This window comes from Euprymna scolopes, chromosome 2 (assembly GCF_053919585.1).
Source record: "Euprymna scolopes isolate OS-2025 chromosome 2, ASM5391958v1, whole genome shotgun sequence".
NCBI lineage: Eukaryota > Metazoa > Mollusca > Cephalopoda > Sepiida > Sepiolidae > Euprymna > Euprymna scolopes.
Genome location: NC_136483.1, coordinates 2485413 through 2510008, shown reverse-complemented (window position 1 = coordinate 2510008; position 24596 = coordinate 2485413). Strand labels below are relative to the sequence as shown.

At 37.1% G+C, this 24596-nt stretch overlaps 1 protein-coding gene across 1 annotated transcript in view; it reads right to left on the bottom strand.

Annotated features, from left to right (window-relative positions):
- Nucleotides 1–24596, bottom strand: part of LOC145288235 (uncharacterized) — a 225356-nt gene that overhangs the window by 142875 nt on the left and 57885 nt on the right. Inside the window, exon 2 of the mRNA XM_080136276.1 lies at nt 17953–18068. Coding sequence (XP_079992402.1) covers nt 17953–18068 — 116 coding nt within the window. The remainder of the gene's footprint in view (nt 1–17952; nt 18069–24596) is intronic.

The following is a 24596-nucleotide window of genomic DNA, read 5'->3' as shown; positions in this document are numbered from 1 at the left end:
TCAGTGTTGTGCAGAGAACATTTTCAGGGCAGGTGCTCATGTGGAATAGAAAAAATATAGTAATGGTAAAGCACATTCCCTGAAAAGGGCACTTTTAGAACCAGGAGTAACAGGGGCGGGTGCTTGAGCACCCTTAGCAAACCCCTCTGCACGTCCCTGTAGGTAGCCCAATTTTAGACCTTCGGAAAGTGATCCGGGTAAGATGACAGTTGTCCAATATAAAATGTCTCGAGATTAACCAACAGTGTGTGTGTGTGTGTGTGTGTGTGTGTGTGTATAGGTATAAATAAAACAAATTTATAAGAGTATATATATATATATATATATATATATATATATATATATATATATATATATATATATACATACATATAAATTTGTTTTTTTTTTGTGTGTGTATTAGTATTCATATTAAAAACCTTTTTTTCTATTTATTTAAAAAGAAAATACAACTTTGTTATATATGTACCGTAGACTTGCATTCATCTGCAAAAGATCTAGCTAATTTGCATAGTTTTTTAACATTCATTTTAGTTATTAGTTTTTTCGGTTTGTTTATGGGATGATCATTTTTAGTTAACTATTACGTGTAATTATATTTATGCAGATATTCTATATGATGTATACTTGCGTAATATTTGCATAAAAGGTTTACATTAAACACAAAACTATTTCTATATATATTTATGTATGCATATTTTCGTTTAAAAAAATCTGCCTACCAAACTCACCCTACAGTTTTGGGTTTACAGGCATGAAACTTCATATTTGAACACACGCGAAACTTTAGGTTTTAGTTGGGGGAAAATCTGTACAAAAGTGTGAAAATAAAAACTTAAAAAATAAAAATTTGCGAGGTGAAAGTTGAACGACGGCATTACAAATATGCATGCATAACGTAGTAGCCATTGGTTCATGTTTTCATTTTTAGCCTTGCATCAAATATGTCTCCATAGCTCGGTCATTAACGGCAGAGGAACAATAAATCCTAAGTTCAATGTTTCGGTTTCGATTCTCAGTGGTGGAGCAGGAGCCATTTTTTTTTCTTTTTAACCATTACCATATAATAACTACGAAATCTGCATTAATCAAAAATCATATCTAAGCGTATTTTATGACCGGGTAATGCCGGCCGGCCTAAATAAAAGTATATATATATATATATATATATATATATATATATATATATATATATATATGCCATAATCACGTTGACACACCGGGTTTCCTTTAGTTCACCAAAGTTAAGGGACGTTGAGCTTCGACGGTAAGTGATCCTTTGGGAATACCAGGCACTGTATGTGGGCACGTAGCTATGGATAAATAGCGTCACCAACTCTCAGTGTTTAGCGTGTCGGCTATGGTACAACCCTGGATGATAAGCACAAAAAAGGTGGGAAAAAACAGGAAGATGCTTCTTCCATAGAATAAAGAACCCTGGTGATAAGGATTATATATATATATATATATATATATATATATATATATATATATATATATATATATATATATGGGGAAATATGTTTTTTTAATCATATTTCACTCTTTATTTATACCAGTTCTTTAATTTATGAAGCTCAATGTAATTACAGAGCATATATAAATAAATGATAAAAGTCTATATTCCAAACTTCAAGATGTTGACCATATTACCTTTTATTATTTTAAGTACGTTGAGATGTACAATTCTTGAATTGTGCACTTCAACGTACTTAAAGTAATAAAGTCAACGTACTTAAAGTAATAAAAGGTAACATGGTCAACATCTTGAAATTTGGAATATAGACTTTTGTCATATATATATATATATATATATATATATATATATATATATATATGGAGACAATGGTATTTAAAGCATAAAACGATAAAAAGAGGTTTCATCGGACTGAAGACATTTCAGAGAAAAAAAATGGGAGCATGTATGCATTCAGACATGGATATTAGGAGATAAGAATAAAAAAAATACAGACGGAAATTCAAGAGAAAAAGAGGAGGGAATCACTATAGTAATTCATATATAATTTTGAATCCTTGCTACCCAGTACACACGGGAAGTTATTTCTCAGGACGCTACGATATTACGACCTTGCGCCAACCACACTCAAAACAGAATTTGAAAGTTGAAGGCAAGATAAAGGTGGATACAAAAGGGCATGATTAATTTTATCAAAAACATTTTTTTTTTGTTGTGTTGTTTTAGTCGCTCATCTCCAGTGTCAAAATGCGAATATCGTTCGGCTCACATATTCTCGATTTCTCCTGACTCAGCAAATCAGAATAGTCACTCAGATAGGGGGTCAAAGGGGAGTCGAAAGAAGAGCATAAGTCCAGTTCGAGGGCGGCGTAATTTAGCGTGGGTAAAGTGTGCCATGTGAGTTGGGGGGGGGGGGGTAAGGGTAGGGCTGTGATCTGGAACTAAAATAATTTATGACAATGTGATATGTGTCACAAGATACTGATTGAAGTGGCCAAAGTATCGATCAGCCCAATCAGCTGAAGAGAAGGGACAGCTGACACCAATTGATTGGATAACGAGGGTTCGCGGGAGGGCGGAGGACCACCGACCCAACATCTCCTTTTCGAAAATGTATCATCAAAAAAAAAAAAAAAAAAAAAAAACACTAAAATATCTGTATAAAAAGTCGATGATGATGATGAAGAAGCAACAACAACAGGAGGAGGAGTATAATATGTTAACCTATAATGTGGGAAATACTAACATCACAACTAAGAGAATAAATTTATAATTCACTTCATAACTGCGGTCTACTTCCCGAGGAAGAGAAAGAATGCCAAAAAGGAAGAAGAGGGACCTATTATACATAGACCAAACGATTCTGAAGGTGTTAAAAAGTAGAAAAAAAGAACTTAGCCATGGCATGGATCGACTAAAAGAAAGTGTATGACAGGACTCCACAAGCATGCCTGAGAATTTACAAAATACCAGGCAAGATTATCAATTTAATAGAAAATGCAATGAGAACATGGAGACTTGAACTGACAGCTGATGGGCAATACATAAAAAGAATATAAAAATAGGCACGATTAAGTGGGGAAATCAGAACACTGGGAATTATGCAAACAACTGCATCTTGAACATGCAGACCAATTATACAAGCACGAACCGGCAGCAGTACTTTAAAATGAAAGTCACAAAATCCTATGGGACACGAATATACAAACGGATAAACCCATCTAGGCAAGAAGACCGGATGTCATAATTGTTAACAAGGAAAAGTCCTGCCAGATTGTAATTTTACCGTTTCATCGGACCATAGAGTGAAGATCAAAGAGACGGAGAAGTGGAGTAAATACACGAAACTGGCCAGAGAGATATGGAAGATGAAGAAAAAAAACTTAAAAAAGGGAGAGATTGGAATCAGAGAGATGGCCGAGAAGATACAACGAAAAACAATATTGAAAATGGCTGAGATAATAAAGAAGACCCTTGAATGCAGAAACTAACACACATGAGCTACAGACATAAGACGGGCAGAAATTGCTATAATAACACAACAATAATAAAGGAGCAACACATTAAATCATGAAAACTGAAACTGTATAATTGTGAATTAAGCCAACCCCTGCTTTCCGCTCCCTTCCGTTTATATATCTGGGGAGACTTTTTGTCACTCAAATTCCAGAGAACACTACAAGTTGATCTCAAAGAGAAATCTTTGATGATGAACTGTGTTTACTCCGAGAGAGTAAATAATATTCGAGATGGAGTTAGGTTCTCGATACTTACGAAAATGCTTAACTGGAGAATAATTGAGTTTATATATGTATCTCCGTATTTATTTCGACAGTGCTCGAGACGTAAGTAGACCTAGGTGTTAATTTTTAAGATTCTTGGCTTAAGCTACACAGAATTTTTCACGTTTCACATAATTTTCTTATATATTTCTAAAACGTACTATATATATATATATATATATATATATATATATATATATATATATATATATATATATATATATATATATATATGATTAACCGCTTATATCTATAGTCTATAATTCTTCAGGGTAGCTAACAATGGCAAGACTAACAACCACATTGTCTGCAATGTGAGATGTTATTGCTGAACTAGGAAGGATAGTCTGAAATATGTACAGTAAAAGTTTAGTTTGTTCCTGTTCTTTGGGCGATAATGTTTGTTTTTTTACAAATACGTCACCAGTGTTCAAGACGAAGGTGGTCAGTAAAACGATGACACAGTAAGTGATGGAAATTGGGTAGAATTTGATTATTCTAGCAATCTGCTCAACAAGAATTTGTTTACGCTGAACTTGAAAACGACCATGCTGTAATTTGCTGGAAAACGGCTATGTGATACATAGTTCCATAGGTTGGCAGTTATAGGAAAGAAACTTTGTTCATGGAATTAGCACTTAGATTTAGACACAGAGACTGGGGAAAATTTTCAACAGTGGTTGTAGCTATACAGAATTTTATGCATGTTTTAGCAGGGGAGACCCATAGATTGAAGTTCAGTCGAGCACTTATAAAAATAACGATAGAACAAAGACCAGCAACATATCTTCTGCGAGAAAGAGGTTGCGGTTAGGGTTAGAAAAGGTAATCAAAAGGATTCAAAGCCTGTCAAGACAGGAAAAGGTGCTCTGAGCAGCACCTCCTCCCGAAGATGTAACAACAATACTTCATTTTAGGATGTATTTAGCTTTTCTACAGATAGAGGACTGTATCGCGAGTGAGATACATTGTAGAGTGTCGGAATGATGCAACTATTTTTTCAGCGATCTTGGCAATCGTCTTCTATTTTAAGTCAGAATTAAAAGTTAGTCAAGAGCTTGTCAAAGCAAGATGCTTCCTTCAAATGAAGGCCATTTATGCCAGTCGGACCCAAGTGGAGATCAGAGGATTGGTAGTGAAAAGATAGAAGCTTGGTTTTGGATGCATTAAAATTAACCAGCCACCTTTTGCCCTATTGCACCACGTGCTCAAAGTTGAAGAGAGACTCACAGATCTTGGTCACTGCTAGCCTTTGAAGTGTTGCCACAGATGGTAGTGTCGTCTTAGTAGATGTCAACAAATAATCTTATAAGGTGATTTGCAGGATCATTGATGAAGATCAGGAACAGCGTTAGGCCTAGTATGGATCCTTGAGGCACCCCAACGTTGATACTTTACGCTTTAGACTTCTGCCCATCAACGACTACTTGTATAAACCTATCAGAGAAAGGATTTGATGGTTGAGAGGACATTTCCAGATATACCGTAGCTGGAAATCTTGTGAAGTAAACCTTTATGCTAAACCTTATCAAATGCTTTTAATATATCAAGACCTATTGCTATAGAGAGGAAACATCCGTTGATAGATTCATTGATACTGCGCAGCATATCACTCAGCACATCAGCTGTAGATCTTTCAGGACGGAAGCCATATTGCCTGTTTTTTTTTTTTTTTTTGACTTGATTGACAATTTTTCTATTCTTCACAGAAGACTAATTGGTCTGTACTGAGATGCAGAAGAACGGTCGCCAGAACTTAACTTTTAAATACTGAGCAACTAAATGAAGTATTTTGGTAGCGTTTGAACATTATGTCACCCCATTTAGGGACGTATATATTTATAGTTGAAATATAGTTATCTACATACACGTGTTTTGCTGTATCTACAGATCTTAAAATATATTTTATATAGAAATCATACATATTTCAGACAAGTCTTTTTGGCTCAGCGATCACATGATCATAAGCTTTGATTATCTTTTCCCAGACCTCCAGTATTTTCCACAACATTCTGGCGGTTCCCAACAAGGAAGTCTTCTGAAGTACTCCAACCTTGCAATGGATGCTAATTTGCTCAATCCACTCGTCAAATCCTTTCATCACACTCCCCCGAGCCCGCATCACAACAGGTTCAACCTCTACTTTCAACTTCCACAATCTTTTTCTCTCTTCAAGTTTTAGTACTTTTCAACCTCTACATTCATATCAGCTGTTATATCAATAATTATTGTCCTATGTTCCTTCTTTTTCTAACAAGATTAAATCTAGTTTCCTTGTTTGTTATTATTTTTTTTTACATAGTAATAACCACTTATCAAAGCCTAGAGACCACTAGAGGATAACGGTTAAGAGTGTACAGTAGTCAATTGGACAATATAGTAATCGTTAGTAATGGAAATTCGGTAAATTTGTTAACTTAAGTGGAACGGTTTAACAAGAACTTGTTTACGTTGGACTTGAAGACGACCATATTGTAGTCAGCTGGAAAGCAGGAAAACGGAAGACAATTCCATAGGCGTGCAATTCTAAGAAAGAAGCTTTGCTGATGGAATCTACGTTTAGGTTTAGGCACAGATAAAGAGTGGGGGGAATTATTGATAGTGTTTTCAGCTAGACGAGTGTTTCTTGTGAAATCAAATGGCTTTAATCAAATTGGCACATTGGATATTAATATCACATTAATGTTTAATAATTACTCTCCACCACCCATTCTGGAACACGTTCGTGCCATTTTCACTGCATTCCAACCATCCCTTTTTTTTTTTCATATATTCCAATGGATCTTTCTCGTAATATTGTCATGACGTCTCTTGTACTCTTTTTAAGCTAACTTTTCACAACTGCTGACGAAATGTACATTCTCATTTTCTGCTCATACTGCCGTTTTATCAGTATGATATTGTCCATAATAATAATAATAATAATAATAATAATAATAATAATTGTTTGACTTGATGACGCATGTATGCAGATATGTAGCCAGAAATAAATAACTAATAGAGAGAGAAAATACAGGAAAGAGGGATCAGCGTATATAATTTAGTATACGTCGAAAAATCAGCGTTCGTCTTTCCGTTAGAGTGTGTACGCCGGCCTATAAAACGAGGCCAGCCTTGGTGGGTAGATTTCACGGCGTACAAACGCAAAGAACCAAACGTCTATCCCCCCTCCTCTCACGCAAAGACCAACAAACGCTTTTTGGTCGGCAAAACCATAAATAAGATCAAAAGAGGCGGAACAAAAAAGGAATCTCTTCATCTTCCCCCACTTCAACCCGGCTCCATCTTTCTCCTCAATAAAAAAAAGAAAAGAAAAAAAAAGCACCCCCCCCCCTTCATACGTTCATCCCCGCGCGTTTCTTTGGACTTCACAATCACATCTACATGCCGGTTCAGGATCGGAAGGGGTTCTGGGGGGTTGCCGAAGGTCAGGGCTTGGGGTGCGGGGGCGTCGTAAAAACAAGGGAGAAAAACAAGAACGTGAGGGTGTGTTGGTCTTAGTCCTTACCCTCCTGCCGTACCCGACCGGGTAAGTTCTAAGCTCGAGATTCTTTGCCTCACCGACCAGTCTAGAGTGGTGGGAAGAACAGACTCTTTTACAGTTGAAAGAAATGTTTTTAGTTGCTAAATACACAAGAGAATGAAAAACGGTCGCGAAGAAAAGAGATTAAATGAAAATTAAATGAATAAAGAAATAGAAGAAAAGAAAAAGAAAAACGAAGAAAAAGAAAGGACGAAAAAGATCACAAAAAGAAAAAGAAATACAATGAAGGCGAGGAAGAAGGAACTGCAATGCAAATAAAAAATTAAGTTGTTCGAAAATTACTGACAAATATTAAACAGTTGAGAAAAAAAATGATGAAAACCTCAAACAAAAATGAGGAGATAAAATTATGATGCAGCAATGTCCACACACATGTCCACACCCATCAAATGGAATCATGTGATTTTTGGATCTCATGAAGCAGATGTCTCCCTGGTTTTTATTTTCGTTTTTCTCTTTCACTTGTCCCAATTTCGAATTCGTAGCAGCGAGCCGACATTCAATGGATTGTTTCTTTTTCTACCAAAACGATCATTGAGAATTTTTTATTTTTTAATTTGTTGAGTTAAGAGAAATACAAATGCAGGGAGTTGATCGGAACAAATCCCGTGAAAGTACTTGTCAAACAAGAATAGAGTTGCAGCATGGGACTTTTTCGTGCTTGTATATTGTAACTTTAAAATATTGAATTTCACTTGAAACAAATGGCACTTATGTAATTATCAAGGCTCAAATAGTAACATATCTAAAAAAATTCCGAAAAACGATAAGGTAGCAAAATAATTATTAATGAAAAAAGAATTTTGTAAAATGAAGCGAAATCACTATTTTACACTTACTAAAGAAAAGAAATAAGTTGATAGGGGAGATAATTACTTACGTCACATAATGAATGTAATTCAAAATGTCGGACAAATTTTATTCCTCACCAAAGCGTTATTGAAAATAGTCCTTCATTGATAATCATTTTCTTACTATATCACTTTCTGTAATTTTTGGATTTGCAACATGACAATTACGTAGGCATCATTTGTTTTACTTAAAATTAAATATTTTTTGTACTTATAATATAGAAGCACCCCCCTCTTTTTTTTTGGGGGGGGGCTTCCTGTTTTGAATGGAGAGACTCGTGTTGGTGCAGATCAAATCTGGCAATATCCATGCATGGAAGAATTTACACATCTATTTCTTTTTCAATATCTTGTTTGCTACTAAAGTTTACAAAAGTGATCGTTATGCCCCCCCCTTCTTTTTAATAGGTGTCACCATCCACCGTTGCCCGGGAGTCAGTTTACTTTCGTTTGTGTTTCGTTCATTGCCCCCCTACCCATTTTTTTTTTTTTTTTTTTTTTTGTATTTTCTGTTAATTTCTTGTGAAAGATATTTACATTTTGGAAAGATGGTTCACTGAAGGAAAATATGTTTCGCAATAAAGTCCAAACTTTACAATAAATGCCTTAACGAATCTTGTTTTCCCGACTGCTGGAAAACCGCCTCTGTGGTACCAGTCTTCAAGAATTCTGGTGAAAGAACTGACCCACTAAATTATCGCCCCATTAGCCTCCTCCCGCTTTTCGCCAAAATATTTGAGTCCTTAGTTAATCAAGCCCTAGTCCAGCACCTAACAGTTGCTAAACTCCTGACTGACAAACAATATGGATTCAGGCAAGCCCGTTCAACAGCAGATATCTTAACTGTAGTTTCTGAACGTATATACCGTTCATTGGATAAAACAGGGGAGGGTAGAGCGGTTGCCCTCGATATATCTAAGGCTTTTGACAGGGTATGGCACGATGGTCTTCTAAGGAAAATTAGATCATATGGAATCACTGGAAGAATTCATAATGTAATTAAATCCTGCTTAAGTAATAGAAAAATCAAAGTTGTCCTCGACGGTCGTACATCCAAACAATATGACATAAATGCGGGAGTACCTCAGGGGTCTATCCTTGGACCCTCTATTATTCCTGATATTCATAAACGACCTCCCTGATAAAATTGTTTCGGAGATGGGTATATTTGCCGATGACACCACTCTCTATAACAGATATGAGGGGAAAACAAATGGACACATATCCAAGGAAATGGCAGAAACACTAGAGGATGACCTCCAATCCGTAGTGGAATGGGGACAAAAATGGTTGGTCACATTCAATGCTGCTAAGACTAAGCTTGTTTCCTTCAATAACTACAAGAAACCTTCTCTACCATCAATAGCAATGGCCAAGAACACATTACCTGAAAGTACTTCTTTTAAACTCCTCGGCCTAACGTTTACAGGGAATATGAACTAGAATAGATACATTGAGAGCATTGCCAAGGCTGCTGCAAGGAAGGTTGGCTCCCTCTACCGTGCTAGAAAACTACTTACGCCTGACAGTATCCTATACGTCTATAAGGCAACCATTCGCCCATGTATGGAGTACTGTTGTCACATCTGGGCTGGTGCATCTGCTTCTTGTCTCTTGCTCCTGGACAGGGTTCAAAAGAGAGTCGCCAACCTGATAGGTCCTGAACTGTCATCGAGGCTTCAGCCTCTGTCCCATCGACGAGATGTTGCATCCCTCTGCCTGTTCTACAAATACTTCAATGGTGAATGCTCTGCCGAACTGCAAACACTTGTACCTCCCCCACGTAACTACCCCCGACAAACCCGACAAGCTACTAAGTCTCATCCCTTTACAGTAGAGATCCCTAGGTGCAAGAAAGCCTTTTACTCCAATAGTTTCTTCCCCAGAACTGCGGGTCTTTGGAACTCCCTTCCGGGATTCTGCTTTCCCAACTGCAACGATATGCAGAAGTTCAAGTGTAATGTCAGCAAACATTTTTACTCATCTCCCTTCATAATGACCCCGCTAATTAAGTCCCTGATAGTAGCCCCCTGCTTCAAAGTGGCACTGTGCCTTGTTTGGGGTGAAAATTGAATAAAAAAAAAAAAAAAAGTAAACAGATATTTTAAATGTTGACATGTAAATTCATTAAATAATTCTGCTATTGTATTAAATAGATCAAGAAAAGGCAGTGCCACTTTGTTGAACATCTGCTGCATAGAAAAGAGGGCATCGAACTGCACATCTTGGAGAACAAAACTAGCGGAAAGAGAGCCAAGGGTAGGCAAAGGATGAGGATATTAGACCGGATGTGCAGGGCAATGGGTGTCAACAGTACCATCGGATTCTGAAAACAGGCATTGGACCGAAACCTATGGGGAACACTATGATTTCATGAACATTAAATAAACACTTTTTTTGAAAAAATGCTTTTGCATAATGGCCCTTTGTAAAGTTTTTAAAAGTCGGATTTCTGTGAAGTTCAATTTTATTTCGTAGATTTACATTTTTGGGAAGATAATGGAGGAAGATATGCCACGACTGTCACCCATTATAAACGGGAAAAACTTATAATTTGTTGGCTTAAAATGAGTGCTCTATGCCAAATTAATCACTGAATATGGTTTAACTTGTGTTGCTTTCTGCATTAAATACTAATACTAATTAATCCCAAACTCTGCCCAGAATGGATATTATAATACTTAGTTCGCTGCACCTTCTCAGAACAAAAGTTTACATAAAATTTCAGTGAAACCGACATGGTAGTTTTGAAAAAATCTGTTAGAGTAAATGTGGTATTGTAGTGATTAATCTCTTAATTCAAACCTTTGCATCGAATAAATACCATAATATTTAGCTCGCTCTGCACCATCTATAATATAAATAAATAATAATATAGATTAAGAAATATAGATTTTGCGACAAAAACTAAGCGGATGTCTGACGAAATGCTAAAATTTAAATCCCATGAATACTTTCTAAATAAAATGTTGCATGCTGGGACTTTTACCTCTTCCCCTTCGCCCCATAATTCTTTTTGGTTTTTAAAATAAGCTTTGTGAAATTTAAAACTATTGTTTAAGGATTATATTAATAAAATCCGATAGTTAAAAATAATAACATACTTAAAACATGTTAATTTAAATAGTCACGTTTTAATATGAATTGCTCAACTGACGAGGAGTTTCCTCACACTATTATATAGACTAGCAGGCCGCCCGGCATTGCCTGGTCGTAAAATACGCATATATACTTTAATTTATGCAGATTTCTTATTTATTAGAAACAAAAATATGGTAGGTATTAAACGTAACGTTAAATTCCTTTAAAAAATTGAAGTAAAAAAAAAAAAAGAAACAAAATCGAAAGAAACTAAGATAAGTGCACCCGAATATTATTTTCTCTGAACAGTTCACTTTTTGTAAGTAAAAAAAAAAAAAAAAAAAAAAAAAAATCGAGCTGAGATCGAAACAAAAACCTAAGGACAGCGAGTCAAGTATGATAACCATTAGGCCAGCTAGACATTATCTTTTAAATGTGTTTTCAAACCTACTTATTCTTAACGTAAGCAATCTGTCATGTGAACGCTTCACGCATGCGCAGTCGAGAAACAATTGACAAAAAGATAAAAGCTCGACGTCCCTCCACGTACCAATTTTGACTTATTAGCAACTCTTTTTTTTTCGGATGAAAACCGATTAAAAAGTTTTCCACGTGTTTGAAATACACTATACCAAATTTCAAGTATGTAGATCAAAAATTCGCCGAGTATATAGGTTTAGAAGTGTCCTCTTACACACACATATCCTCACTTTTATAGATATATAGATGTTTGTTTGTCATTAGTTCATAATTTTCTTATATGTATATATTTTAATTCTTTTCATCTTTCCTCCATTTCATACCCTCCCCCATGACACTCGCGTTCTTTTTTTTCTTGGTCCTTCTCCTCTTATGTTCTCTTTTTCTCATTTTCTTCAAAAAGACTTTGATTCTCGCTAGATGTTTTCTCATTCTTTTTCATTTTCTCTTTTATGAAGGCCCCTTTTGTGGTTCGCCTTTGTTCTACGGCCCGGCACATAACTAAATCTCGTATTCATGACTTGACTGAGAACACACACACATCAAACATATCGTTCGCAACACAGCAGCGCGTATATAGGACACAGGACAGACCAACAACACCGACCCCCTCCATCTTAAACCAACCATTCCTATCTCTAACCCTAAACCGTACCCCCTCTTATCTAAACACTAACAAAACATAAGCAAAAAGTGCTTAGAAATATAAGAAACAAAAAGCGACTCTGCCGACGGCCCCGACACCATTTTATACAGACCAGATTGCATCAGGCTAATTTGTAAGGAAATTCCAATATCGGAACGAGCCTTGAAGGACAATTTCATTGCAACCGGGTTTACAATATATATATATATATATATATATATATATATATATATATATATATATATTTCATATTCATTCGTTTTGAAGCAAGAAATACAAATAATGGTTAGAAGAACAAACGCAAAATTGATAATAGTTGTTAGATGACTGGACTCATAACCAGTTCGATTACTGGACCCACAACTTCTTTTGTAGAGGAGCTAAACGTAAACTTAGTCAGATGAAGGAAAAATATAATACACGCGTGGAGTTAATGAATTTTGAGGAAAACGATAGCAAAACAATTCGGCGTCTAAACGAGAGTTGGGCACTGGTACTGGTTAGATTCGAACAGCAAACGTTGAGCTTACAATACACTTATACGAGATGCCTTCAATAAGTGTCCAGACTATTTTCATATAAGCATTTTTGTTGATAGTACACATGAGACTCTAGTCCCTTTCGAAGTAATCTCCTCCGGCTGCAATGTACTTGTTATATAGTTCCAACAACTTCTGGAAGGTTACATGGAAGTCCTTCTGTGTGAACATGTCAATGACCTTCGTTATCTGAATTATCTCATAACGACAGCCTCTAAGGTTTTCCTTGAGTTTAGGGAATAACCAAAAGTCACAGGGAGCAAGATTCGCGAACATTTTCCGCATCTTTAGTTCCTTGTGAAAAATCGTGTGTACAGTTCCCACACTGACATCAAACTGTGCATTTATTGTCTCTATAGACACACGAAGGTTCTTATCCATGAAATTCTTTATATTTGGCCACTAAGCTCTGGTGTTCTAACTTTCTTACTCCTCTCACATCTATCATCATCCCTCACAGACTCCCTGCCTTCCTTGAATCTCTTATGCCACTCAAAAAACTGATGCATGATTCAAGCAAGATGGTTCAAAAGCAATCCGAAGCATTCCATACGTTTCTGTGGTATTTTTTTCTAAGTTCGAAATAGAATTTTATTCCATATCGTTCTTTAAAAGTGTCCTCACGTCCAGATTTTGAAATTCACCAGCTGTGATAATCAGGCTTTAGTAGGCCGTGTTCAAATTCCTGCTTTAGCTGTTCATTTAAAGTACCTCGTATGTCCAAGTGGCAATATACCTTGTTTGGCGTTAAAAAAGATTTAGAAAAGGAAACGATAAAAAGTCACTCAATGAGTTTCAGGTGACCAACGAGACAACACCATGATAATCGATAGTGGTGGAACTCAAGTGATGATGCCTCCCCCCCCGTTCAGTCTCAAGAGACAATGGATACCCCCTGTAAGGATAGCTGCGCGTGATTGTAAGGAAAAGCTTATTCAATCTCCAACCACACCTCTTCTGAATCGGCACAGTCCAGTGGCAAACGATTGAAAACAATGCCGAGATGAGTGAAGAGCGCCTGGAATTCCCAAATGGTCACCCATTTTAGTACTGACTAGGCTCAACATTGTCGAGCACTTGTTATGAAAATAACGGTAGAGCACTATAGACTCTTTTCTATGAAAAATGTAGAGATCAAGAGGACATCGCTCACTAGATTTCGATGCCGGTTTTATACATTGTCGATGCAAGAAAGGCTGTTCTGGGCAGCTCCTCCCCAGATGTGGCAACAGTACTCCATCTAAAGACGTATTTGGCTCAAGCAGAGGATTGCGTCAGCGATGAAACTTTCTTGATCGGTAGAGCGATCCATTTTTCTATGTCTTTTCCCATGGCTTCTTGCTATTTTATTTATTTATTTATTTTTTTTTTTTTTTTTTGCAAATAAATTTGATTTTTAAGAGACACCAATTCTCAATTTTTGCCCCCCCCCTTACTTTCGCTACTTTTTCTCGTGTTCCTATTCTTTCCTTTTTTTATTTGTTTCCCTTTTTTTTAATCCTAATGATTCATTTTTCTTTCCTCTTCTACCCTTTTCTTGATTATCTTTTTTTTTTGTCCTTCCTACTCCCCTCTTTCTTCCTTTCTTTTGCACGTCTCTCTCTCTCTCTCTCCCTCCATTATTTCACTTATTCTTCATCTTTCTTTAACTTTCTCTCCTCCTCTGACACTTCCATTTTTTGTTTTTCTATTTTCTCCTTCCCTTTAATCTCTCTCTCTCTCTCTTTTCCCATCCGGAGTTTATCCTCCCTCCTCTACTTATTCCTCTTCCTCTACCCCACCGCCACTCAGAGTTGAAATCACCAGTAATCCACTCCTAATTTCAACAAAATATGCAACAGAACACAAACTAAAGGGAAACTTCTTTCTCATTTGTTCCGACGGCGCCGATCGACTTTTTCGATGTAAAGTTTTATGACCGCGAATGAACCGAATTAGAGACGCTTTTCGTCCGCCGACATTTTCTTCTTATCTTTTCTTTTCTTTTTATTGTCGTCGACGTCCCACTTGTTTTATCCATCTTGTCTTTTCGCTAGGAGGGAGGGGATATCTTCCACGGAAGAAAGTTTTATATTTGCGAAAATGTTATAAAAAAAGAAAAAGATTGTATTATTCCTCAGAGATTGGAGTTGCCCTCCACACAAAAGAAACGAGTTGGTATATATAAGACGCTTGGATCAGCTTTTTATTCGGTAATGGGCGGAGGGAGGGAGGGAGGAAGGGGGGGGGCTTTTTAAAAAAAATTTTCTTTCTTTTTTTACGAAGGGCAAATTCCTTGAAATAGCATACGGAATTTCTGGCCGATCTTTTGATTAGTTTTTTTTATAACTTTCATTTTCTTTAGCAATATTTTAAATTGCAACGGATTCGCCACGTGATGTCAATGAATGTTAAAAAGCAAATTGCTACATTTTTTTTTTCTTCTTTTTTTTAGATTCGCTCTTTTCAAGTCGGTTTTCACAGTCACGTTTGTGTTCAAATATTTTCCAACGCATGAAAATTGTTACAAACCGAAAATAATAACACGTGTATGTGAAAATGGTAAACCAGTGCGAATTGGAAATTTTCTGTACCGTGAACATTTTCATTATTGAAAATAATTTTTGTATTCTTATCTGTTTTTGTTAAAAAAAAATGTTTTTCTCAAATTTGTCATTCTCAAACTTTATATCTTCGATAGCACTTGCTACCTTCTATTCTTCAATGGTTTATTTATTTCCATTTTGATATGCATCATTTATATAGATATATATCCTTCATTTTCTTCATTCGCTAAAACATAACCTTTATATTCCGTTGTATATTAACTGTTGGTGTGGTTCTTGACATAAAGACACCGGCGAGTATTCTGTATCTTTATAAGGCCACGATTCGCCCATGCATGGAGTATTGTTGCCGCATCTACCACTAGTCTTTCGCTCCTAAACAGGATTCAAAAAAGAGTCGTCAACCCAATAAATCCTAACCTATCAACTAAACTCCGAATTCTGTCCCATCGACAAAACGCGACATCCGTGTACCTGTTTTACAAGTATTTCAATAGCAAGTGCTCTGACGAACTGAAAGCACTAGTACCCCCTCGACAAACAGCAAAATCCCACTCATACAGAGATCCCCAGATGCCGTAAAGCCTTTTACTAGAATAGCTTTTTGCCCTCAGACTGCTGCACTTTAAAATGTCCTTTCAAGGCTCTGCTTTCTTGACTGTACTGACGTACAGAAATTCAGGTGTAATGTAAACAGACATCTCTCTGCCCAACTCCCTAAATAGTACCTCTCCAAATCTGATTCTAAATAGTAGCTCCTCACGACTAAGTGACTCTGCTTAGGGTGAAATGACAAAAAATGCTTGAGACTATATATATATATATATTTATATATATAAAATCTTTCAATTTCTTTGTTCGGTAAAATATAACTTTTATAGCAAACGTATTTTAATCATTTGTGATCTGGTTGAACTAATTCGTTCGGTCGTAAATAAATGAATATAATGCATAAAGTGGGAATTGATTTAAACACGCCTTGCACGTATAAGTTCAGTATCTGGGTAGATGCCAGATACCTCGAAATTGCAATTGTCCGTTTCTTACATTCCGTATGCCGCCATCTGTTTCAGAGATTGGAGGATTTCGTTTGTTGTCATGAACACACTTTTCTCAAGTACAATGGATACTAATCAAGGTAAGTTTATGAAATGCAAAATTTCTCAGTGGTAGTTTAACTATTGAACTTCATAATTTTCCCCGATCGAAGACAATCACAGTATCATTATCGTTTAAACTAAAATTAATAAATATTATTTTAATCATCTCCATCATAATTCCGGTCATAAAGGGGTTAATAATTGGTGTGATGCTTGGCTCTACACAAAGATACTCTCATCGTCTAAAATGGATTCTAGGGTCCACAATACAAATTTATTTAGTGACATTTTTTATGATTTATTTTATTTATTTATTATTTTTTTGTGACAAGACATTTTGTTAGAGAATTAACTGTTTAGCATGAAGAAATAATTTTAGAATTAAATGAAATTAAGCTTATTTATTCCACTGAGGTAGCATGCTCTCATTCCGTTTACCATGACCAGGTAGAAGTTTCAAATTCAGAATTGTATTGTTAGTATCGCCTGCACTGAGGATTGAACCTTCAAACTCCAAAAGATTTTAATTTTGCTCCAATCAAAATGAATAGCTCTCTCCTGGAGGAAGTCTCTTGTTTAGATAAGCAACAAGGACCTACTTTCAATCCAATCCTTAAATACATATATCTGTCTAAGATTACTAGAAAATGCTTACATCATTCCACCACTCCAGAATAATAGACTCCGGATGTATTTCTTTATCTATATTAGAATCAGGTACATTTAACAATGGAGTACTACTGCCACTTTTGAAAAGGTGCACTTTGAGCATTATTTGTTGCATTAAGTTGATTAGTATTTTGTTTAATTTTAGATTTTTGAACGATTATCAAAACTAGACATGACAGTAATGAAACTACCATTTTTTCTTCATTCTAACTGAACAAATTTGATACTACTTTTGTTTAGAAGTATAAATACACGCTTTAAAATAAGTTAAAATACAAAATATTATCTAGATAGGTAGAAGACTAACTGATCTTGCCTTTGGTGACAGTTATTTGTTGTATATTTATTTTTCTTGGTTTCTTGTTAAAAATGCCAAATAATAGTTAATGGTATTTCTGTTCTCTACAGCACCTTTTCTTACAGAAGAGACGTTGCTAGTTTTTCATTATTTTCAAGAACGGTGCTTGACTGAGTTCTAATCCTTGGTTTACCTTTCCGAGACATTTACAGCAAGAACTCATCTTCAAACCACAACTAAAAAGAAACTTTCTTTCACTATGTCTCTCACATCGCACAAAATTTTTTCTAAACTCAAGTGTAGTAGTAGTCATTTTAATTACAACAATATTCTATGCAAAGTTTTGTGTAATTCTCACAATTAGTTTCGAAAGTGGCATTCATTGTTTTAGTAGTAGTAGTAGTGGTGGTGGTGATGAGAAAGAAGATTGTGAGCTTACCGAGAGAGATGACGAGTGGACGTCGTAATTGGCGAGATTAAATCCACATTTCTTTTTGCCGATTTGATCTTGGAGAAGCCGATTGAGTTTGTGGCTCATCAAAATGCAATGTTGATCTGAAATGAGAAAGACGGGGATCATGACTTTGAGAAGTCAAAATAAGGGTGAGAGATAAGGGAGAGAAAGGAGACGAAGCAAGACCACAAAAGAGAAAGAGCGGAGAAGAGAGATGGGAGAGGTAAATGACAAGATGTCCTCTGTTGTGACTTATTTCACAGTGATATTTTTTTTTTTACTGTTATTCACCCCCCCCCCAAAGAAATCATATGGTTAATCGGACATGATGTACTACCCTGATGATGCCTACAGCTAGATTTGTATTATATTTCAATTGAAACGTGTTCAGTTACAATTCAAACCTTTCTCAGATCCCCACGCCGTCTGGCACCGTCAAAAAGGAACAAACGAACAAAAATTGCAACTTATTTTTTTCTATTTTAGCAAAAAGCATTTATTACCATTTATTACCACAAGAAATTCCACAGGGGACTCATTCTGTAAAATATTCAGCGTAAATTCTGGTATTGTAGCTCTTGTTAAAACGGCAAAAGTATTTATCTAAGCTAGCACGAACGCCCGGTAAACCCGGTCGTAAAGTACACTTAAATATGATATTTTGATTCTTGCAGATTTTGTATATATTATAGAATTAATGTTTTATCGATTTTTATATATTATAAAGTTGCGATTTCAAAAATAAAAAAATATATATCCATATGACTTGGGTGCTTCAGCTTGAATCGAAACCGAAACTTATATCAGAATTATACATATATATATATATATTTCATAACTTGAGTCCCTTCAGCTATGATCAAAACCGAAACCAAAACTTATGAAAAATTGCTGATAAAATTATTTATATAAAAAAAAAAAAATAGATTACTAGAGTGCCATCGGCCATAATCGAAACCGAAGCCAAAACTTGTAATAATTTTACCAAGAATTCTCCACAAGAAATGGAAGTCTATTAGAAATTAAACGACAGTCACTCGGATGTAAACGTGATACACAATAACACATACGCTATCCTATTAATATTACCATTACTTTCCAAACAATGCCTGCTTCTTGTTTGTTCATTTCGTCTGTCATGAGATTAACAAAACCCTGCTGCCTCGACACTAGCTTAAAAGTCTCTCGCCACCACCATGGGGCTACACATTCATCTCACCCAGACGTGTTTTTCTTTCCGCTTCGACCTTACGCTGGGATTAGCTAGCCATTTCTTGCCTTTGGTTTGACATGCCCAGCGCAAACTTTGCTTCTCTCTGACCAAGTGCTGTCCTTTGTTTCTTGTCTCGCAATCCCGCATGCACTTTCTAATTTGTATATGTGCTTTTTTTTCAGCTATTGCTGCTAATATCTTCGCAAGCCAGCTATCTTGCAGCTCCTGCTGGTATTTTCATACACGTTTATATGCACTGTTAAAATGTCTACATGTTAGTACAATCAGGGAAGCAAGAAACAGGGAGGCAATTTCAAATTCATATAGTTCAAGAGAAGAAAATTTAAATTTCTGGCATCTAGGAACCTCTAGAGTGAAGAGGTGGGATTTTGCTGTTTGTCGGGGATAATTACACTGAGGGAGAACAAGTGCTACGTGTTCTTCAAAACACATTTCATTAAAGCATTTGTAAAACGGGGATGAAAAGTTTTATTTTTTCTAATATTATCGCAGCAGGGAAAAGGACAACCGCTCTACTCTCTGTGCCTGTGTTTGTTGCAACATTTGATATTCTGCGTGATTTTCCTATAAAAGTGTTTGCGGCAGTCAATCTTCATTTGCTCTTTGCAAAAATCTTATCGCAAGAAGTCATCTTCCTACCACCATTACAAAGAATTTTGTTTCTTCCGTGTGTTTAACATCAAACAGAATTTCTATGAAAAGTTTTTTTCCAAGAACTTTTCATCAGTAGAACACGTTACCACAAACTATTTCATTTAGGACTACAACCTAGCCATCTTCAAATCTAAGGTTGTTAAACATTCAACTCGTAAGTCTTTAACTTTTTCATTCCATTCATTATTTCATGAATTTTGTTTGGAGGGACAATCCTTTTGTTACATTAACATTTTGTTACATTTTTGTTACATTTTTGTTACATTGCTAACATTTTGTTACATAATTGACACGACAATGCGTGTCAAAATTAAACACCAATTTCAAACGGGTTCAATAAGCAGTCGATCACCGCTTGTGTAATGATTTTTATTTTAACGATATTTTTATTAATACTTAAAAACATAATTTAATAGCATTTATTTGGATTGTATTTTTAATATTTCGACACAAATTTTTACTGAACATAAAGAATTTTCAAGGCCTTTTCAAGAATTTTTTCGATATTTTTAAGATAATTATAGAAATAAGTTCTTTTCAAGACAAAAGTCAAAAATCAAACCTCTGCGAAGCCTGTTTATATATGCGCACCACTGTGTTGGTCAGTGTGTGCGTGGGAGAGAAAGAAAAAAAAAATATATATATATATATAGACAGAGAGAGAGAGAGAGAGAGAGAGAGAGAGAGAGAGAGATACAGACAGACAGAGAAAAAATGGAAAGCAATAACCCCATCAAGTACCTACAAAAGAAGGAGGTGATGCCTAGGTGGATGGCTTCTTAAGATGACAGATATAAATGCCTCTTCTGCACCGGTTGATGATGCGTCGATAAACCCGTTTTATAGCTAAATTTAACAGTGATGGGACTATCTTTCTATTGAGATAGAGTGTCTGGCTAAAGAATGGCTGACATATGTCATCACGCTGCAGGCGTACGTCGCCGCGATCGACCCCTCGGGCCGAGCGTGCGAATGAGTTAATGCTGTTGAACCGATGATCGAAACAAGTTGCGGTGGAGTTGGAGGGGTAGAGGGGCGTGTGGCAGCGGGTGTAAAATGTTGTCGGGACTTCAAAGGCGATTTACAAAAGGAAATATCGATCTTGCGGATTTGTACAAGGGTACAATTGAAAGGGAGTTTGAAAGACACATCTTGTCGAGCGAGTAGCCAATAAGCTATCGACATTTGCTTTTCACTCTTTCCTTTGAGAGAGAGAGAGAGAGAGAGAGAGAAATGAGAAGGTGGGGGTCAAGGCTATCGGCGGGTGTGGGGGTGATCGATTCGGAGTAGAGGGAGAGATAAAAGGAAGAGTTTAACAAATGAAAAACGAAAAAAAAAAAACATTTGAGGAAATTCAGGGAATCGAATAAAATATGAGATGAGAAAGAAAAGAGAAATAAGTGAAAAACAGAGAAAGAAAAAAATAGTGAGAGAAGATAAGAGAGAAGGAAGAGAAAGATGGGGAAATGAGAAAGAGAAGATTAAAGAGGAGGTAGATGAGAGAGAGAAAGGAAGGAAGATGACGGGGAAAATGAGAGAGAAAGATGGAAATATGAGAAATGAATGGATGAGAAGTGGGGAGATGGAGGACAATGAAAGAGAGGGAGGGGAATGATGAAAGAGAGAGAGAGAGGGGGGGAAGATGAGAGAGAAAGAGAGAGAGAGAGAGGGGGGAAGACCAGAGAGAGAGAGAGAGGGGGGGGAAGACCAGAGAGAGAGAGAGAGAGGGGGAAGACGAGAGAGAGAGAGGGGAAGACGAGAGAGAGAGGGGGGAAGACGAGAGAGAGAGAGGGGGGAAGACGAGAGAGAGAGAGGGGGGGAAGACGAGAGAGAGGGGGGGGAAGACGAGAGAGAGAGAGGAGGGGAAGACGAGAGAGAGAGAGAGGAGGGGAAGACGAGAGAGAGAGAGAGAGGAGGGGAAGACGAGAGAGAGAGAGAGAGAGAGAGAGAGAGGGGGGGAAGACGAGAGAGAGAGAGAGAGAGAGAGAGGGGGGAAGACGAGAGAGAGAGAGGGGGGAAGACGAGAGAGAGAGAGAGGGGGGAAGACGAGAGAGAGAGAGAGGGGGGAAGACGAGAGAGAGAGAGGGGGGGGAAGACGAGAGAGAGAGAGGGGGAAGACCAGAGAGAGAGAGAGAGAGAGAGGGGGGAAGACTAGAGAGAGAGAGAGGGGGGAAGACCAGAGAGAGAGAGAGGGGGGAAGACCAGAGAGAGAGAGAGAGAGGGGGGAAGACCAGAGAGAGAGAGAGAGAGAGAGAGAGAGAGAGAGGGAAGACCAGAGAGAGAGAGGGGGGGGAAGACCAGAGAGAGAGAGGGGGGGGAAGACCAGAGAGGGGGGAAGACCAGAGAGAGAGAGAGAGAGAGGGGGAAGACCAGAGAGAGAGAGAGAGAGAGGGGGAAGACCAGAGAGAGAGAGAGAGGGGGAAGACCAGAGAGAGAGAGAGAGAGGGGGAAGACCAGAGAGAGAGAGAGAGAGGGGGAAGACCAGAGAGAGAGAGAGAGAGGGGGAAGACCAGAGAGAGAGAGAGAGAGAGGGGGAAGACCAGAGAGAGAGAGAGAGAGAGAGGGGGAAGACCAGAGAGAGAGAGAGAGAGAGGGGGAAGACCAGAGAGAGAGAGAGAGAGAGAGAGGGGGAAGACCAGAGAGAGAGAGGGGGAAGACCAGAGAGAGAGAGAGAGAGAGAGAGAGAGGGGGAAGACCAGAGAGAGAGAGAGAGAGAGAGGGAAGACCAGAGAGAGAGAGAGAGGGGGAAGACCAGAGAGAGAGAGAGGGGGAAGACCAGAGAGAGAGAGAGAGGGGGAAGACCAGAGAGAGATGGGGGAAGACGAGAGAGAGAGATGGGGGAAGACGAGAGAGATGGGGGAAGACGAGAGAGAGGGGGAAGATGAGAGAGAGAGGGGGAAGATGAGAGAGAGAGAGGGGGGGAAGATGAGAGAGAGGGGGAAGATGAGAGAGAGGGGGAAGATGAGAGAGAGGGGGAAGATGAGAGAGAGGGGGAAGATGAGAGAGAGAGGGGGAAGATGAGAGAGGGGGAAGATGAGAGAGGGGGATAAAATAGAGAGGGAAGATGAGAAAAGGAAGGGGAGAAAAGAATGGAAGACTAAGGCAAAGAGAAATTAAGGGAAAGAAGAACACGAATAAAAAAATATTTAAAACAATTACAAATATTGTAAAACGAAAACGAAAAAGAATGGGACGTTTTTATTTGTGACACATAAACAAGTTATGCAGCGACAGAAAACGCAAAATAAAAAATAATGAAACCAAACCAAATGAGGGGGTGGGGCTGGGACGGTTGCTTGTGTCTCGCAAAATAATGACGAGGTGAAACGGACCGGAACAGTCGAAAGGTATTTTGGGGGTTGACGAATCCGTCGGGTCATCCACCGAATTGTATCACCGTGTGTGTGCGGGTCTCTCTTTGTTCTTCCCGAGAAAAGCGGTCAGACAACTTCCATCGTTTCACTAACCCCCTCCCGGCATTGATGACGATCAATCGATTTATCCCAATTAATTTTAATAATGAGAACAAACAAAATAAAACTTGAAATCGCTTTTTCAAAAATTGCGTGACAAAAATACAAACATTAAAGATGAAAAATAACGAAACAATTTTCACAAGTTTTTCTTAAAAAAAAAAAAAAAAAAAAAATACAGACATACGAAAAATTATTAGTATTATTGTAGACAAGCAGGCCGCCCAGGATTGCCCGATCGTAAAATATTCATAGATATATTTTGATTGATACAAAAACCGAGACATGTTCATGTAAGTACTGTTTTGGGTTTTTTTCTAAACAGTTCACTTCTTGTAAGTAAAAAAAAAAATTAAAAAAACAAAAACAAAAAAAACTGGAGCCGAAATCGAAACCAATGAGTCAGGAACGATAACCATTAGACCAGTTTTACACGTCCTTAAAAGGTGTTTTCAAAGCTACTTTTTTTTTAACGAGTATATAGGTTGAGAAGTGTTCTCACACACACGTACACATTCTCAGTTTTATAGATGTAGAGATTAACACCCTCAGCTTCCTGTTTCAATTAGACTCTACTTTCAGCATTTATTAAAATTGCGAACAAAAAAAGGGGGGGGGCGGAAACTATATATACAACAAAAAAGTATTGCCAAAGGCAAAATAAGTTAACTTTCATATCGGGATAAAGTTTTAGTCTTTTCACTTATTGTAAAGTGGTTTGTTAGTTTTTGTTTGTCACATTATTAACACAAATGTGGTGTCATGTCAGTTGAGTTGCAACGAAAGTAATGACAGTGCCGCTTTGGACTCTCGATAATCGTTCAAAAATCGAAAATTAAACAAAATGCTGGTAGAATATTAAATGTTTGCACAATTCGTGACATTTATAGCTTTATTTCAAATGGAATATCTGTTCTATGTATACAAGGATTCAAATACAGATATGATTTAAAACCTTACGTCTAGAATCCTTATTTAATTGTTGATCCGAAACATTTACATAATTTTCATTCGAGCAAATGTCGCATAAAAAATTGAAAGTCATGAAATCTTGCTCAATTTGCGTCTAATGATTATGAATTAAATTAAATACAAATTTGATTTATTTCAATTTTTTTAATGGTATTTCGGGTTCCTATTAAACCATTTAAAAAGAAACTGAAATTCGGGGGAATATTTATTGATTTCTAATAGCTGAAATTCCACAAACATCGGAGGTATGAACATTTTCACCCTTTACGTCTAACAGCTCTGTTACAAAATTCATA